The sequence below is a fragment of the Typopeltis vanoorti genome, chromosome 16 (assembly GCF_054136105.1).
Source record: "Typopeltis vanoorti isolate ZY-2024b chromosome 16, IOZ_Tvanoo_1.0, whole genome shotgun sequence".
NCBI classification, from domain to species: Eukaryota; Metazoa; Arthropoda; class Arachnida; order Uropygi; family Thelyphonidae; genus Typopeltis; species Typopeltis vanoorti.
In genome coordinates this window covers 98,281,639-98,298,846 of record NC_143564.1, presented here as the reverse complement: position 1 = coordinate 98,298,846, position 17,208 = coordinate 98,281,639, and the positions used below count along the sequence as shown (strand labels likewise).

Here is a 17,208-nt window from a genome sequence, read left to right as displayed (position 1 = left end):
GAAGGTGGTGTATGGAGGAGCCGAGTCCAGGATGAGGCAGGTGACCAGTGGTGTGCCTCAGGGCTCTGTGCTTGGGCCGTTGTTGTTTAATTTGTATATAAATGATATAGGAAATGGCTTAAAGGGAGATAATTCAGTTGTTTGCTGATGATGCAAAGTTGGGTAGCGCAATAAAAAATCAAGCTGATGTTGTAAGTTTGCAGGATGATTTAAATAAGCTGGTAGAATTGGCAAAAGGTAATGGATGTCGGTTCAATGTGGAAAAGTGTAAAATCATGCATTTTGGGATTCAAAGATTACCAGCTGTGTACTACATTGATGGAACAGTACTCCAAGAGATTGATGAGGCTAGGGCCTTAGGGGTATTGGTAGATAGGGAGATGAAATTCAGGGGACACATTGCTAAGGTGTCCAAAATTGCACATAGGATTACTTGGTTGTTGAGGAACACATTGACATCTAGAGATAAAGAGGTTATTATTCCCCTTTATAAAGCGTTGATACTTCTACATTTGGATTACTGTGCTCAGGTTTAGTCACCTGGATTCCTTGGATGAGGAGGTGGTGGAGAGAGTTCAGAGAAGAGTGACTAAGTTGGTGAGTGATGTAAAAAATGCTCCCTACAGTGATAGATTGAGAGCTTGTGGATTGCAGAGGTTGGTTGATAGGTGGAGAAGAGGGGATATGATAGAAACATTTAAATTACTGAAAGGTTTTTATAGGATTGATGCAGGGGAAATGTTTCAGCTGTTTGATAGTGATGGAAGAACAAGAGGTCATCCCTGGAAATTAAAGAAGAGTGTGGTTAACAAGGGTGTGAGAACAAGGTTTTTTGCCTGGAGGGTGGTGAATGAGTGGAATTCATTGCCTGACTTAGTTGTGAGCTCTTCATCTGTAAATGAATTCAAGAAGAAATGTGACAGATATTGTTTTGCTAGTTTGGGTCTCCGGCGATGAGTCTACTGACTCATGGAGATACCCGTAATAATAATATTAGATTCTTTAAAGATACTTGTGACATTAGGAATATAAAATATATACACGTTTACACAAGAATATTATTTAATTTGCCGAATATTACAGACCATCTTCAGTGGCTACATAGGAAAATAGTTTTAAAAAACAAGGTGGAATATGAACAATTGATCATTCACAAATAGAACGAGCTGCGTAATGTCATATCGCTAAGTGTTAAAAGAGCAAAAAAAAATTTATCAGAGTCATGATTAAATTAAAGATATTAATTCAGAAATTCATGTAATCAACTTAAATAACATTAGACTAATATAGAAATAAAAATAAAATAAAATTAATGTATTATCCTGATTAAACTTTCCCAAATTTTTGATACAGTTATATAGTGGTTGCAATTTAAGTTAGGACGTTGAAGTAAGGCCTCCATGCTTTCTTTAAAATGTTCAAATTTATAGCAACATCTGTGTAGGAGGAGAGTCTTGGACCAAAGGATGTTGTGGCTTGTTTCTATTCCGTGCTGAGCTAATCCAGATTTCTCAGGTTTGTTGTGTTGAATTGATGACTGATGCTCTTGAATTCTTTTTTCTGTAGAACGTCCAGTTTGTCCAAAGTAGGAAAGATTAAAGTTACATGGAACTTGATACACATCAGGTAGAGACATAGTTAAAAGTTTATCTTTAGAAGAAGGAAAATGGGTGGATAATTTGTTAATAGGTGTATAAGTGGTTGTTATATTTCTTCAGAATTCTTGAAATTGGTTCTTAAATCCTGGAAGTGTAAGGATTGGAACTCGACGTATTGAATCTTTGCTGTTTTGTGTTGGATTCTAAGAATCGAAAAGATGTTGTGTACTCTTTCCGGAGAAGCCATTTAGTTTCATGTGATATTCGATAGTCGAAAGTTCTTTCTGTAATAAATGAGAAGTTGAACAATTAGTTTTGGCTCGTCTGATTAAACATTTTATGATTCCTGTTTTTTGACAAGGATGATGGGCAGATTCTTTTAAAATATAACAACCTGTGAAAGTTGGTTTTCTGTAAACTGTTGTTGTAAGAATGCCTGAAGGTGAACGGATGAGGAGGACATCTAAAAATGATAACTTGTCTTTTTCAATCTCCATGGTAAACTTTATACGAGGATGTAAGGAATTGATACTGCTGAAAAAGGAAGGTAAGGAGTCTCTGTTATGAGGCCATACAGCAAAAAATGTCGTCTATATATCTAACCTAAAAGGATGGTTGAGGGAATATAGATGAGAACAGGGCTTCTTCTAGATGTTCCAAATAAAAGTTGGCTAGAGCAGGAGAGAATGGACTTCACTTGGTTGTAAAATTTATTTTGACATAAGAAATATCCAGAGTGCATTATGAAATCAAATAACTTTGTCTTGTGGGAAGATGTCAGCAAGTATTTCTAAAGTCTCTTTGAGAGGTACATTCGTATATAAAGATTCTGTATCAAAGCTAACCATAAGATCTGTATTGAAATGCAATATTTTTCAATTTATTTAAGAAATCCGAAGAGTTTTTTAAAAAAGAGCACGAGTTGCCTATGTATGATTTCAATAATTTAGTAGATATTTGGGTATGCGATAAGTAGGAGAAGAATCAATACAATCCACTATAGGGCAAAGAGGAATATCTGTCTTATGTATTTTAGGTAGACCATAAAACCTGGGCTTCCTTGCAAAATGATTTTTTTGCCTTTCAATCGTGTCTACATCCAAACTTATGACCTCATCTAGCAGGGAGCTTAATTTCTTCATTTGTCTGTCGGTTGGATCGTGATTGAGTTCTTGGTATGTTGAGCAATCATGAAGTAAAAGGGAAAGTTTTCTTCTATAGTTTGGAGAGTCCATAATTACTGTCACTTTCACCTTGTCAACTTTAGTAATAATGAAGTGACTGTTGTTTCTTAAGGAATGTAGCGCTTTCTTTTCAGCAGGAGATATGTTCGAAGGAGGAAGCTTGGCTTTAAGTAGTGAAGAAGCAACTTCTAGGCATTAGCTTTTTCACTTGAAAGATGAATGAGGTTCCGTTCGATGTTAACTAGGAAATCTAGATATGGAATCTTTTTAGGGACTAGAGAATTCATGTCCTTTTGAAAGGATGAGTATTTCATAAGCTTCCTCCTTGGAACATATCTCCTGCTGAAAAGAAAGTGCTTTCCACCTTGTTTTTTAAAACTATTCTTATGTAGCCACTGAAGATGGTCTGTAATATTCAGACTGAAATATTTGGCAAATTAAATAATATTCTTGTGTAAACATGTATATATTTTATAATAATAATATTAACCATGTGTATTTGGCTTAACCTGACTTGGCCAACCAAGACAATTAGCATCCATAACTACCATGAACACAAAAATGTTCTGAAAGGCCATGAACTCCGCTTTAGTGTTTATTATCTGTTAGAGAAACAGCTTATCAGTGGACCAAAGGTCAACAGGAGATGCTGCCATTTCAGAATGGAGTACATACAGTAGAATCCTATTATAATCAAAGTTTCAGTTATTGTTATCAAAATCCTCGAATGTTTAGCATTTTGCATCTCAGAATTGTAAGAAATAAGGGTTAATCAGGAGAAAATTCGACAAAGAACATTTGTTGAAACCTGACTTTTTTTTTGTTAATCTTATTCTTTCCGTAAATCCTATATCTTCCAGGCAAATGTAGGTGTGTAATCCTAATCTTTTTTTTAATCTTCTGTTAAACTTAAATCTACAGTCAAATTGTGATTTCAAGTTTATTTTCGTGCTCTCTTTCAATAAGTGAATTTGACTTAAAGTGCTCATTAAAACAGCCCTTAGCATTATGGCAGAAGCAAGTAAAAAACAAATTTATCTTTTCAAGAAAAGCAAAGAATTTTGGAGTGCTATGATAAGTTGCCCAAAATGAGTCAGCATATGTGGCTGTATATATATAAAAATTTCACAACCACTCTTGTGTAAGATCTTGAAAAACAGATCAAACATGGATTGGAAGAGAGCCTGATCTGGTAAGGATATTCAAGTTGAATCTGATGAATGGTTTAACAGGTGAAAAAAGCAAGAGAATATTGTGTACAAGCATATTCATGATGAAGAAAAAAGTGCTAATTTTTTATCAGCTGATGTGTGGATTAAGACCGAGTGGCCAAAAATTATTGCTGAATATTCTCTCGAGAATATTTACAGTGCAGATGAAACAGGACTCTATTTTTTGTGCAATGCCTGAGCATACTTATTTGTTTAAAAACAAAAGTACTAAAGGATTTAAAGCTTCAAAAGAGCCAGTGACAGTTCGTTGTTGTGCTAATATGAAAGGTGAGAAACGAGAGCTTCTAGTGATTGGAAAAAGTAAAAATCCTCGGTGGTTTAAAGGTGTCAAAAGTTTGCCTGTTGATTACTGTTCCAGTGCAAATGCTTGGGTGACTAATGACATTATCAACAATTGGTTATTTAAGTGGGATCTTAATTAAAACGAAAAATTGTCTTGTTAGTAGACAACTGCACTGCACACACAAACAATTTATCGTTAAAGAACATCAAGGTAATTTTCTTGCCTTTGAACACTACATTGTTAATTCAACCATGTGAAGGCATCACACGAGCTTTTAAAGCTTATTATCGCAGAGAAGTTCGTGCCAGAATTATAGCTGAATTTAATTATATAAAAGACCAATCTGATGCAAGTGAAATTGCAAGAAAGATTTCCCTTCTTGATGCATTGCATTTGGTAGCAATGTCTTGGAAGCAAGTCTCAGAGAAGATTATTGAAAACTACTTTTTTTTTTTTAAAGGTAGACAAACTCTGAAACCCCTGTTTCCGAAGAATTTAAATATCTTACAAATGAAATTTTTGATAAAACCCCAGACGGTGTGTCAAAAGAAGAATTTGAAAATTGGTTGGATATTGATAACAACGTTGAAGTAGTGGCTACAATAACTGTCAGAAATATGTCAAGCTGCTTGTGGTGGAAATGTACCATCTGAGAAGAGTTCCTTTGTAATGCCAGTAGATTCTGGATTCCTATTTAGTGATAAATCTATGGTTTAACCATATGAACTTGGAGAATACCACCAAATGCAGAGGCAGTGATAAATAAATCTGTTGATAATTTCCTTTTTTTGACATGCAAGTGCATACTTTTAATGTCATGGAGGCAGTGTTGTAACATTGCCTATAGACTGCTGTGGTGTTCATTGACTTTGAAATGTCATAATTACATGCTGCTCTATTTCTTTTGAGTTCCTTATGGCATATTTTAAAAAAATATATATACAGAATATGAAAACATTCTTTGTTCTAAAACAGTTTGAACAAATTGTCATTCATGAAGATCCCACGTTCACTGTCAATTTGTGATTAGGGTTTCACTCTGGACCCAACACAAGATAATAAAATTTAACATATGGAGGGTTATTAAAATTAGAATTTCTTACTCCTTTGGCATTGTGTTGCCACAATGCCAAAGGAGTAAGAAATTCAAATTTTAACAACCTTTCATTTGCTAAATTGTATTGTATCTTGTGTATTGTGAAATTGTAATACCATTGATATTACATTGAAGAATATGAGGATGCGTATGTGATCCATAATGGCCAGTGAGATGGTTAAAGATATTTTAGATTTATTTTTTCAGTATTCTTTATTTAGAAAATAATTGTACCGGTCATCTTCTGAACCTCTCCAGTTATACATATAATCAAGTAACTGTAACAAATTTGTTGAAGCAACTCTTTTGAAATGAATATTTAAGAGATCATTCCAGTCCAATTCCTGATTCACATCTTTTAAAACAGAAGAGTAAGGCTGTTCATTCAAACTGTCCTTGTCTTGAAGGTTCAGTTCCTCTTCATATTCCTATAGAGATAATATTTAAGTTGTAAACAAAATTATTTATTATTGTTCTTAATTTTTAGAATTATTGAACATTTAATATTTTTAAAATGTGCTTATTTTAAAATGCAAAGTGTCAAAAATGAATGTACAAAAAAAGCAACTTGAATGAAGTGTTTTTAGTTATTTAATACAATTGAATGTAACTTCTCTCATATATATTATTAAAATGAAGTGTTTTATCCATCTGTATTATACACAAACAGTAGCTATATTAATTTACATCAAAGTTTTAGTAGGTAGTTCATTTTCAATTTGAATATTAAAAAAAAACCTCCATAGCATTTAAAGAATGCCCCTACTATTTATATATCACCCTTAAATAGCTAGATGGATTATTATTATGGTTAGGTTTGTATTTTTTTTTTTTTTAACAAACCATCATTAATAAGGGTATACCTGCCTTTAGTGGGTACATGCTGTTATTAATAAGGTGAGCCTACAGAACAAAGAAAACCTTTTTATCTATTTAGTAAATATTGCAAAAAAATAATAGATAAGAAAGGCTAGTATTGTTGGTGAGGAAGGAGTGGTATGCACTTTCATTGTATAAGATAGTATGACTCTCCAACAAAATTGAGATGTTACTAATTTCAGATCAAATTATCTTCCAAATAAGTAGGTCTCTTGTATAGTTTGCTCTGTCTTTGTGTGCAAACTACATTAATCCACCATTGTCTTGGTTTTCTTCTGTATCTTTTCTCTGTCATTTTGAAGCATCTGTTTGATAATGTTTCTTCTTCCATTCCATTTTAAGTGACAGTATGCCAAGTTCCTTTTTAATACCTTCATTTTATATGGTTTTTATAATTATTTTTTAATTTTTCTTGATTTTTTTTAATATTTGGAAGCATCCCCATATATAAATATATAAATGGCCTGGTTGGCCAAGTAGTTAGCATATCTGCTCTCCAGCCAAAAGGCTGTGACTTTGAATCCCACCATGGGCATGGATGTTTGTGATTGTCTGTGAAAAATACTAGTGGTGGTGGTGATGGGCAGTAGATGCTGTTGGTATAGATGATGCAATTCACTATAGTTGCGAACTGCATCGAGTCTTTGGATTCCTTGGAGGTGTTACATGATAATAATAACAATTTATATATGAGTCTTTGACTCCTTGGGGTCTTGATAATAATAACAATTTATATGAGTCTTGATAATAATAATTATAATAATCACAAGTTAGTTTTTGCACCGAAAAATTATCTGATACATAACAAATTAGAAAAATAGTGCATCTATGTTATGTCGCAGTTTTGTGTGTGTGTGTGTGTGTGTGAGAGAGAGAGAGAGAGAGAGAGAGAGAGATAGTGTTGCAGTGGAGAGGAGTTTAGCCATCAAAAACAAAATAAAATTTTAATTCTAATCTGAAATTGGAAATGAAGTTTCACTTTTGATGCATGCACCTATACATATTTTGAATGATAAACTATAGCAAAAGTATCACTACTTCCAAATTGGCATATAATATCTAAACTAGCAGAAAATATACATGTAACACTTTACTTCATAACTGTTTATTTTAATTTGTAATGAGCAATTCTGCGAAACCAAGAAAAAAAATTGAAGTGTCAAGAAAAAAAAGATTACATTATAAAGATTCTACATTTCATGTGATTAAAGATTTTTGTATTGTTCTCGTTAAAACAAACGTTAAAGCAAAATCATTAACGTTTAGACCTTCATGCAATCTGTAAACCTTACTGGTGCACACACAAATTAAATATATGAAACCAAAAACTAGTATAAGCAAAACAATTTTTTCCAGTCATCTCATATGGAAAAACGTTGTTCATAAATTACAGTTAAGAAAGTACCTGAGGTGACTGCTACACTTGCATTATATTAAAGTAAAAGCAATGCTTAAGAAGCTGTCAGTAGGAAATGTAAAATTTGCAGTTGTCTTATACAGTTAGTATAGCACAAAATAAGCATTTTGAAAAGAGATTTTGGGGATCTGTATAAGAATATCAGAATCGTGGATATACCCAGTCACCTTATACTATCATATACTGCAATTTTGATTATCTTTAATTTCTTAATCTGCTAATAGGACCAATCATCTCCTTTTATGTGCTTTACAGTAATTCAGAATCTGCTTTACTTCAGTCATTTCTCAATTCTATATTTCTAATTATATTCCTTTTTGTTATGTGTCAAGCAGCCTTCTCTTTCTTTCTTCAGAAGATAGGCCACATACAGCCCATCTTCCTGTTTTTTCAGTCACTGCCCAAGTCTCACTTCTGAAATAGTGCATGTATTAAATAGCTTTTTTTAAGTGCGACAAGTAAATAATTTTTTGCAGCCAAGATGCTTTGTTTCTTAGCATGATTCTTCTATATGTTTTTTTTTTCTTCATAAAGCTAACAGCTCAAAGTAAATAATAGTCATCCACAATTTCAATAGGATTGTCTGCTAATTTTAGTTCAATTTGATCTGAATTTATCATAAATTTTGTTTTAGTTTTGTTAATCTTTAAATCATTTTTCCTGCTTTTTTTGTCAAGGTAATTTAGCATTTTCTGAGCTTCTTGATCTTGATTTTTGGCTAAAGAATGCCATCTGCTAAACATAAATGATTTAGATTTCTCCCATTAATGTTAATTCCATGATTCTCCCACGATCCTATTTCAATTGCAACAAATATGGATGCATTAAACTACCACTCATTCTCAGATAATTTCCCAACATCCAAGAACCCCAATCAAGTCCACTAAGTAGTGCAATTTAGGGCTGTAGGCTTTTCTTGATTTTTGGTAAACTGGCATATCATATGTGAAAGTGTCCAAAGCATGTGTGCCAGTCCTGACTTGCCATAACGTTGGTGGCAAATATATTTCCTAGGTTCTCTGAGGCAGATGTTGACAGAACTTCCTGTATGTCCAGATTACGCTATTTCATGAGTACCCTGTACTCATGAAATAGCTTAATCTGGACACACAGGAAGTTCTATTTCATGAGTACAGGGTACTCATGAAATAGCTTAATACATTAAGTGCCTCATTCATACACTCCTGAATGAGGATTGCTAGCTTTAGATGTAGTGTGGAGCTTATATTTATTAAGAACTTTGGCTATCTTTCCAGATGTGAATATATAAGGAATGGTAATAGTTTTGCTGCGATCCTGTGGGAAAAGCATTTAGTATTTTATCTATATTTTAGGGGTTATAGCTACTAAAAATGTGCACCAAACTCTACTACATCAAATATAATAGAGTTTGGTGTGTTCATTGAAACGAAAAGCCTGGCTTTGCATGTTAGTATTTTAAAGATATTGTATTGGGCTGAATGATGGCGTGAGTGTTTGTATAAGTATCTTCCAGTGTATGTTGACATTCTATAAATAGAAAAAGATAATGAACCATTTGAAAGGCATGTGACTAGTTTATCATGGAGGAACAGACAGTTTGGTTATTTTTCTATTGGGAATTGCTGTTTAAATGCACTAAAAAGATGCATCTATTGTGTCTTAACCATGGAGCCAAATAGTAAATGCATTATCAACATAGTACAGACTTTATTAAATCAGCAGTCTTGGTGGCTCACTGGCTTTGATATTACTTCAGTATCTACTAATCATGATGTCCAAACTTTTTAGGATACAGTTTTTAATTGGTGAAAATTTTTTTAATACACACACAAAGAAAGAATGGAGAATTATCTGTGAGGGTGGGGACAAGTGATTTTGTTAGATGTTTATCAGCTATCAACAATTGGGAATAGGTATGAGGTTTTTGAATTTTGGGTGCTTTTACATGAAAAAAACTTATGCTTGATAACATATTCCTAGTCAAGAATGCAGTTGTTTTTTTTCCCATTAATATTGAAGAGCTTTATTATTATATCTTGATCTATAATTTGGTTTGTAGAAGATAAAAAAAAAAATGAATTATTGTATTCTGTTTGGATCTTTTTATGTGCAAACAAATGCTGTTGGCTGTTACAGGAAGTGGTTCATACAGCCCATGTTCAATATACACCACTATTTCTTATTTTGGTACTGGCCTAGGTATCATGCAGAAGCATGACCTTGACTGAGCTTGTTAAGGTTACAAATGCTAAGTTCACAAAACAATGTACAATGAGTCGACCTGCAGCTATGTTAGGATTGCATTGTTGTGACCTTATCATTGGCTATACTCAAACCTGGATGTATTTGCTATTTGGCCCTATAGTGCAGTTAATTGAACAACCATCTTCCAAAAATCCACTTCACAGCAAATTTAAAAAAAATAAAAATATAAAATAACTGTCTGCCCTTCTTAGATACACAAATCACAAACATTTCAAATTGTACATTATATTTTTCTTTCTATTTATAAAAGGTCAGTACACATTAGAAGATATTTATACAATCACCGTCATGTAGCTCAATAATACAGTATCTTTAAAATATTAACACACAGAGCCAGGGTTGTTTGTTCCAATGATGCTATTCTTCCCACTGAACTCAACATTATAGCTCAATAATATAGTATATTTAAAATATTAACACACAGAGCCAGGGCTGTTTGTTCCAATGATGCTACTCTCTCTGAAAATAAATACCCAACGTAGACTATGTAGCAGGCAATACTGAAGTTTAACAATAATTAGATCTAAGTTAACTCTGGAAGAAATTAGTACAAGGTTGTTTAAAAAACATTGGAATTCTAGTATAAAAATTAACTTAGTGTTAACCAATTTACTAGGATTGTTTTTGGGTTGAAGAGCAGATGTGTTCTTATTGTGCTATCTTCTATCGAAGGTCAGCGACCATCTTGGCGAACAAACTGCGCTCTTGTGCTAATCTGAGCAGTTGTGCACTGATCTTTCCTGTCCACGTCTTGATGTTGTCAAACCATGATATTCTTTTTCTTCCTCTAGTTCCTTTGCCACCAATTCTTCCTATCAAAATAGTTTATAGAAGTTGGTATTTGCTGTTTCTCATGATGTGGCCAAGATATGATGTTTTTCGTTTCTTGATTATTTGTACAAGATGTTTAGCTTTGCCAATGGATTTTAAGACATCTTCATTGGTAATTTTTTCTGTCCATGATATCTTTAGCATTCTTCTGTATAGCCACATCTCAAAGGCTTCGATTTTCTTGATGGTTGTCACCTTCAGTGTCCATGTTTCAACTCCATAGAGCAGAATAGACCACATGTAGCATTTCAGCATCTGACTTCCATGTTTAGGTCTTTATTGCAGAATAGTGTTCTCATTTTCATGAAGGACTGCCGTGCAACTTCAATCCTTGTCTTTATATCTATTTCTGGATCCCACCGTTCATTAAGCCAGCAACCAAGATATTTATATCTTGACACTTGATCAATATTTTTCCCACTGAGTGTCAGTTTCATTGATGAGGCTGGATGTTTGCTGATGATCATGTATTTTGTCTTGATGTTTATATTTATTTCCATTCTTTGGCTTTCTATGTATACTCTGTCAATGAGTTTTTGGAGATCCATAATATTATCTGCAATTAGCACGGTGTCATCTGCATATCGAAGGTTGTTAACAATCTTTCCATTTATTGTGATTCCCTCTGAACATTCTTCCAATGCTTTTTTAAAGATTACCTCTGCATATATGTTGAACAGGAGTGGTGAGAGCACACATCCTTGTCTCACTCCTCTTTTGATGTTAATATCACTGGTGGTAATGTCTAATTGAACGGTAGCTGACTGATTCCAATACAGATTTGTTATTAGTCTTATGTCTTGTTCGTCTAGCCTTATTTGTTGAAGGACTTCTATTAAGTTAGTGTGTCTGACTTTGTCAAATGCTTTTTCAAAATCTATGAAACACAAAGACAGATTTCTGTTTTTCTATGCATTTTTGTATCAATATTTGGGTACAGAAAAGGGCCTCTAGTACCAAAACCATTCCGAAAGCCGAATTGTGTTTCACTTAGAGTTTCTTCACTTTTTCTATAAATACGATTCTGAATTACTTTCAAAAATATTTTTAATGTTTGGCTCATTAGACTAATAAGTCGGAAGTCACCACAGGAATTCGCTTTGGGTTTCTTTGGGACAGTGATAAATGTAGATTTGAGCCAATCTGATGGAAATTCATCACTTTCATATATTTTATTAAATAGTTTTTCAAGAAGTTTGATGTTATCTGGTTCTATTAATTTTAAAAATTCTGTTTGCACACCATCTGGTCCACTGGCTTTTCCTGTTTTACTTGTTCGTATAGCATTCTCTATTTCGCATTTCATGACTGCTGGTCCTTGAATGTTATCTTTTATATTTATAGGCTTCTGTCTAGTATCACTGAAAAGTTCTGTTACATATTTTTCCATTTTCGTCTCTTAGAGACACTATTTGCTTTTTCCTCAGTTTTCCAGAAATTTCGTTGATTTTCTTATACAGATTGAAATTATCATGTTTCTTCTGAAGCAGTTCAATTTCAGTACATAAATTTTTCATCCAATTTTCCTTGGCTTCTTTTATTTTTTTCTTGATGATGTTATGTGTTTCTGTATACCTGGCAAGGTCTTTGTTTTTGTACATTCTTCTTGTATCAATAAGAAAAAGAATCTCATCTGTCATCCATTCCTGTTGTTTTATATTATTCACATAACCTACTTCTTCAATACTTGTTGTTACGATGGCATTATTTAAGCTATTCCAAAGAGATTCCACACTTTTATTTTCTTCTATGTTAATCTGTTGTAATCGCAGGTTAAGCTGTGTCTTGGCACTTTTATTTATGTTTGGGTCTTTCAGTTTTTCTACATCAATTTTCTTTTTCTTCTTGTGATTTTTTAGCTGATTTTAATCTAAGACGTACTTCTGCAATTATGGGATTGTAGTCTGAGATATCTGCTCCAGGATAAGTCTTTGCACTCTTTATACTACTGTGGAATCTTTTATTTATCAGTATATAATCAATTTGATTTCTGACAATGTTATATTGGTTATCTTGAGGCGATTTCCAAGTGTACAGTCTTCTGGGTGGAAGTTTAAACCAGGTATTTGCTATTGTTAGATCTTCTTCCTGACAGAACTGGACTAGGCGATCTCCTCTGTCATTTCTGGTGCCTAAGCCATGTTCGCCAACAATTTCTCCATCATCCCCTCTTCCCACTTTTGCATTGAAGTCACCCATCACTATGTTTATATCATGTTTCTTTGTTAGGTTTTTAATCTCTTTTAGGTGTTTCATAAAACTCTTCAAAATCTTCTTCACTTTTGTCAGCTGTGGGTACATAAGCTTGGATGATCTTTATGTTAATGGGGTTTCCCTTAAGTTGTAACATTATCCTTTTAGAAAGATGTGTTAAATAAACATTATGGGGATGATCTATGAACTTGTTTCTGCCCTCCCTTGATGAGTCTTTGGACTCCCTGGAGGTGTTACGTAATAATAATAATGATATCGCACTAGTGGTTATCATTGTAATTTCACTGCCTAATAATTTACAAGCAAGAGAGAACTTATTCATTGTTTCCAGATCAGTTGAATTAGGAAAAGTATGCAACGAAAACATATACCACTTTCTCTTGTAGCTTTTATTTCAATGACTTACATAGCCTGTAACATACGTCTGATACTGGCTGCAGAAGAAAGGGCATTATACATTTGATTCTAGTCACCAACTAGAACTTTTTTCTACTTTACAGAATTGGTGGGTTTTTAGGAAGGCAAGCAAAGCTTTTCCCTCTTAAAAGAAGTTTGGGGTTTTAATCTTGAACTTAAACAAAAAATAGAGCAAAACACATAGAAGTACATAAAAATAATAGTACACAGAAAATGTTTCTTACACATGGAGATCAGCCACTTACTGATTTCTATGGTATATACTTACACTTTCAGTATAAGCATTATTTTGAAAACTGAGTCAGCTGGTTTTGAATTTCACAGAATTCTCTGCAAATTTCACCTAATATAAAGAAGAAGCAAAAAAAAAGTTATTTGAATAATATAAGTACATGGGGAGGACATATTAAACTTACCGGCATTTTATCTATTGTTCTAGCTATTTCATTTTCATATCTTCTCATTTCTTTCATGTGGTTTGGCCTTTTCTTTGTTCCATGCATGACAAGTTTGGCTGATTTCAATTTGCCATAGTTATTACCTTCCTCCTATTTAAGTGATCACAATTATTTAAATTAGCAGCTTTTAAATGTTTAGTAATGGTGACATTAAAGTTACCAGCAATACTTAACATATAATAATTTTGTATATTATTAGTATTGGCTTTTCACTAGGGAAAAAAGTCCATCGGGGGGGGGGGGGGGGGAATAGCATGAATGAATTCCATGAATTATTCAACTGCTTCAAAATAGGTATGTAACCTGTCATCTTTGTAGGAATTGAAGATAGAAATTCAAGCTTATGTGGAAATATCAAAAGGCATCTTCAGTATGCTAACAATGGAACAGAAAATACAATGCAATAAAATAATTAATTTTATTTAAAGTGCCACTGCAATATAAGTATGATAGCAGACAGTCAGTGAATTCCTCATTTAAAAAAATAATAAAATAAAAAAAATTAATATAATAAAATAAGGAATTTATATAAGATTGATACAGTAATATTTCCCATAAAGGGGATAACTGAAGGCCATTAGATCTGTTTAAGTTAATGTTAAAAAAACTCTCACAGCTCACTTTGTATAGCAGCTCTACAAGAAATCAATTTTTATGTAAGCATTTAGTTTTTTTTCCAAAAAACCCTATGTTTAGTCATTCAAATTAACATCGTTCTTCAGGTAGTCCAGCACTGGATACAACAGCCACTTCCTCAGGGCTACACAGGCCTGTACATAGTGCTCTGTTATGCCAAATAGAACAAATAGGAATGGATATGAAACTGGTTATATGGATGTGAGGTATGAGAATGGCTGATCAAAAAGTAGCATATGGGGGGGAAAAGAATCCAAGAGGAAATAGGTGTCTAATGAAATGCTGCAAGGCTCTGTGCTACTAGTGTTTAATTTGTACATATATGATAAAGGAAATAATTTGAAAGGAAATATTCAGTTGCTTGTCATGATGCAAAATCAGGTAAGCAATAGTTAAAGTGATGTGGAAAGAAAAGAGAGAGAGAGAGAGCGCTTGCTGGATAATTCAAATAGGCTGTCAGTATAGGCAAAAAAATAGTGGTTAGTTTCATGTGGAAAAATGTCAAGTTATACATTTTGAGATAAATAAATTGCATGCTGTGCACAACATTAATAGAACTGCACTCCAAGAAATAGATGAGGCTAGGGATGTGAGCATTATAGGATACAGTTCAAGTTTAAAAGACATATTACTAAGGTTGCCAAGGTAGCTCATAGGATTACTTGACTATTAAAGAATACACTAACTAGCAGAGATAAGGAAGTTGTCATTCCTCTTTACAAGGCCTTAATCTGGATTACTGTGCTCAGGTCTAGAGTCACCTGAGTTTCTTGGGGATGAGGAAGTGGTAGAGAGGTTCCGGAAGTAAGTGACCAAGATGGTGAAAGGCCTGTGGAATGCCCCAATGAGAACAGATTGAGGGTTTGTGTGTTGCAAAAGTTGGTTGATAGGAAATAACAAGGATATGATAGAAACATTTTACTTAAAGGGTTTGTAGGATTCATGCAGGGGAAATGTTTCAGCACTTAACTAGAGGATGCAGAACATGAGGTTATCATTGGAAGTTTGAGTAAGAGTGAATTGTATGAGGAGTAGTTTAGAGAGTTGAATGAATGGAATAGGTTATCAGGGTCAGTTGCGAGTGCTTTTTCTGTTAATGGGTTCAAGGAGCGGTGCAACAGATATTGTACGAATAGTTTGGGTCTTCTACGACGATTCTTTGGGCTTCAGAGAAATGCTCGTACAATAATAATAGTAATTATTATGATGTTGATAGTGGAGTCAGAAGACTCATCGCAGATGACTCAAACTAACTTTTATACACTGTGACTAGATTTTATGTCAATCTTATATAATCCCTTTAGTAAATGAGTTTCTATCATATCCCCTCTACTCCACTTGTCAGCTAAACTCTGCAACCCCCACACACCCTCAATCTATCCTCCTAGGAAACATTCTACAGACTGGTCATGAGCTTGGTCACTCATCTCTGAATCTTCTCCCCACCTCCTGATCCCCAAGAAACCTAGGTGACCAAATCTGTACACAGCAGTCAAAATGCAGCCAAATTATAGCATTATAAAGAGGGATAATAATCTCCCTCTTTACTTGTCATTGTGTTCTTCAACATCCAACTTTTGCACTGTGTCCTCTGAACTTCAACTCTGTCAATCATTACCCATCAATGCCTCATCAATTTCTTGCATTCCAGCATCAATGTGATGCATATTATGTAATATTTTCAACCCGAAGTGCATAACTTTTTGTAATATCTTTTTCAACATTAAATTGATAGCCATTACCTTTAACCACACAGTCTTAATTTAAATCATCCAAGATATTTTTACATCACTTTATTTATCATCTATTGCTCTTCCCTATTTTGCATGATCATCAGTAAACAACTAAATATACTCTTTATTTCCATATCATTAATAGACAGAGTAATGCTCCTAGTATGGAGCACTCCACTAATCACTCTCATTCTACTAGATTCCACTGCAGCATATGCTACTCTCTGTTGACCACCCACTATCCATAATACCATCTTCATATCCATTCCTGTTTGCTCCAACACTTTTTTTAAATAGGTTTCCATGCAGTATTCTGTCAAATGCCACCTTCTTCCAGTATTCATTCATATTTTGTCCAATATCGAGTCAGTTTTTAGTTCTTTTCATATTTCAGTTTTTTTTTTCTTCTTTTGCAATTTTTAATTGTCCATAATTCATTTCCATACAGTAGAGAAGGCTTTACTAATATGAGCCAAGAATTCTTATTCTTGTATGCTTTTGAATTTGGTTAGGTTTGAAAATACTGTTGATCATCTCTGTTATCTGTAGGAAGTTTGAAATTTTGATATTCAGTGTCAGCTTCTTTTGTATATTATATAGCACATCCAATGTATCCAAAGCAGTCAGTTTGTTCTCATATTGTATTTTCAATCATGATTTTACTTGAGAGCCACCGTAGCTTAGTCAGTATAGATGAAGTCCTTTGGTCGGAAAGACCTGAATTAGATCCCCATCCAAGATGTGAGGAACCTTTATCTAGTCTTTTTCAACTAAAGATAAGTTAGTCAGTCTTATACACAGAGGTTAGGAATTTTTTTGCTCGGAAATTCGGGTTTTTCATCCCCCAGAACAGGCAAACCATCCCTGTGAACACATGCATCTACAATCATAAAAATTCCCTCCCCAATGCCAGCCTCTGTTGACAAGCCGGTTGGGGTTTTCCACAGTCACATAATCATAGTGGACTCTGTACCAAGCCAGAT

The 17,208-nt window shown here is 33.8% G+C and overlaps 2 protein-coding genes across 3 annotated transcripts in view; one reads left to right on the top strand and one right to left on the bottom strand.

Moving 5' to 3' along the window:
- LOC150098213 (non-canonical pre-mRNAs endonuclease FASTKD5, mitochondrial-like) overlaps positions 1-17,208 on the top strand; it is a 185,178-nt gene that overhangs the window by 118,034 nt on the left and 49,936 nt on the right. The gene's annotated exons all lie outside the window — the stretch shown is intronic.
- LOC150098211 (neuroendocrine convertase 1-like) overlaps positions 5,594-17,208 on the bottom strand; it is a 194,223-nt gene continuing 182,608 nt past the window's right edge. For both annotated transcript variants that reach the window (XM_090406525.1, XM_090406526.1), the window contains exons 14-15: positions 13,815-13,946; positions 5,594-5,821 (exon numbers count right to left, since the gene is read on the bottom strand). In XM_090406525.1, coding sequence (XP_090262651.1) covers positions 5,597-5,821; positions 13,815-13,946 — 357 coding nt within the window. In that variant the 3' untranslated portion in view covers positions 5,594-5,596. The remainder of the gene's footprint in view (positions 5,822-13,814; positions 13,947-17,208) is intronic.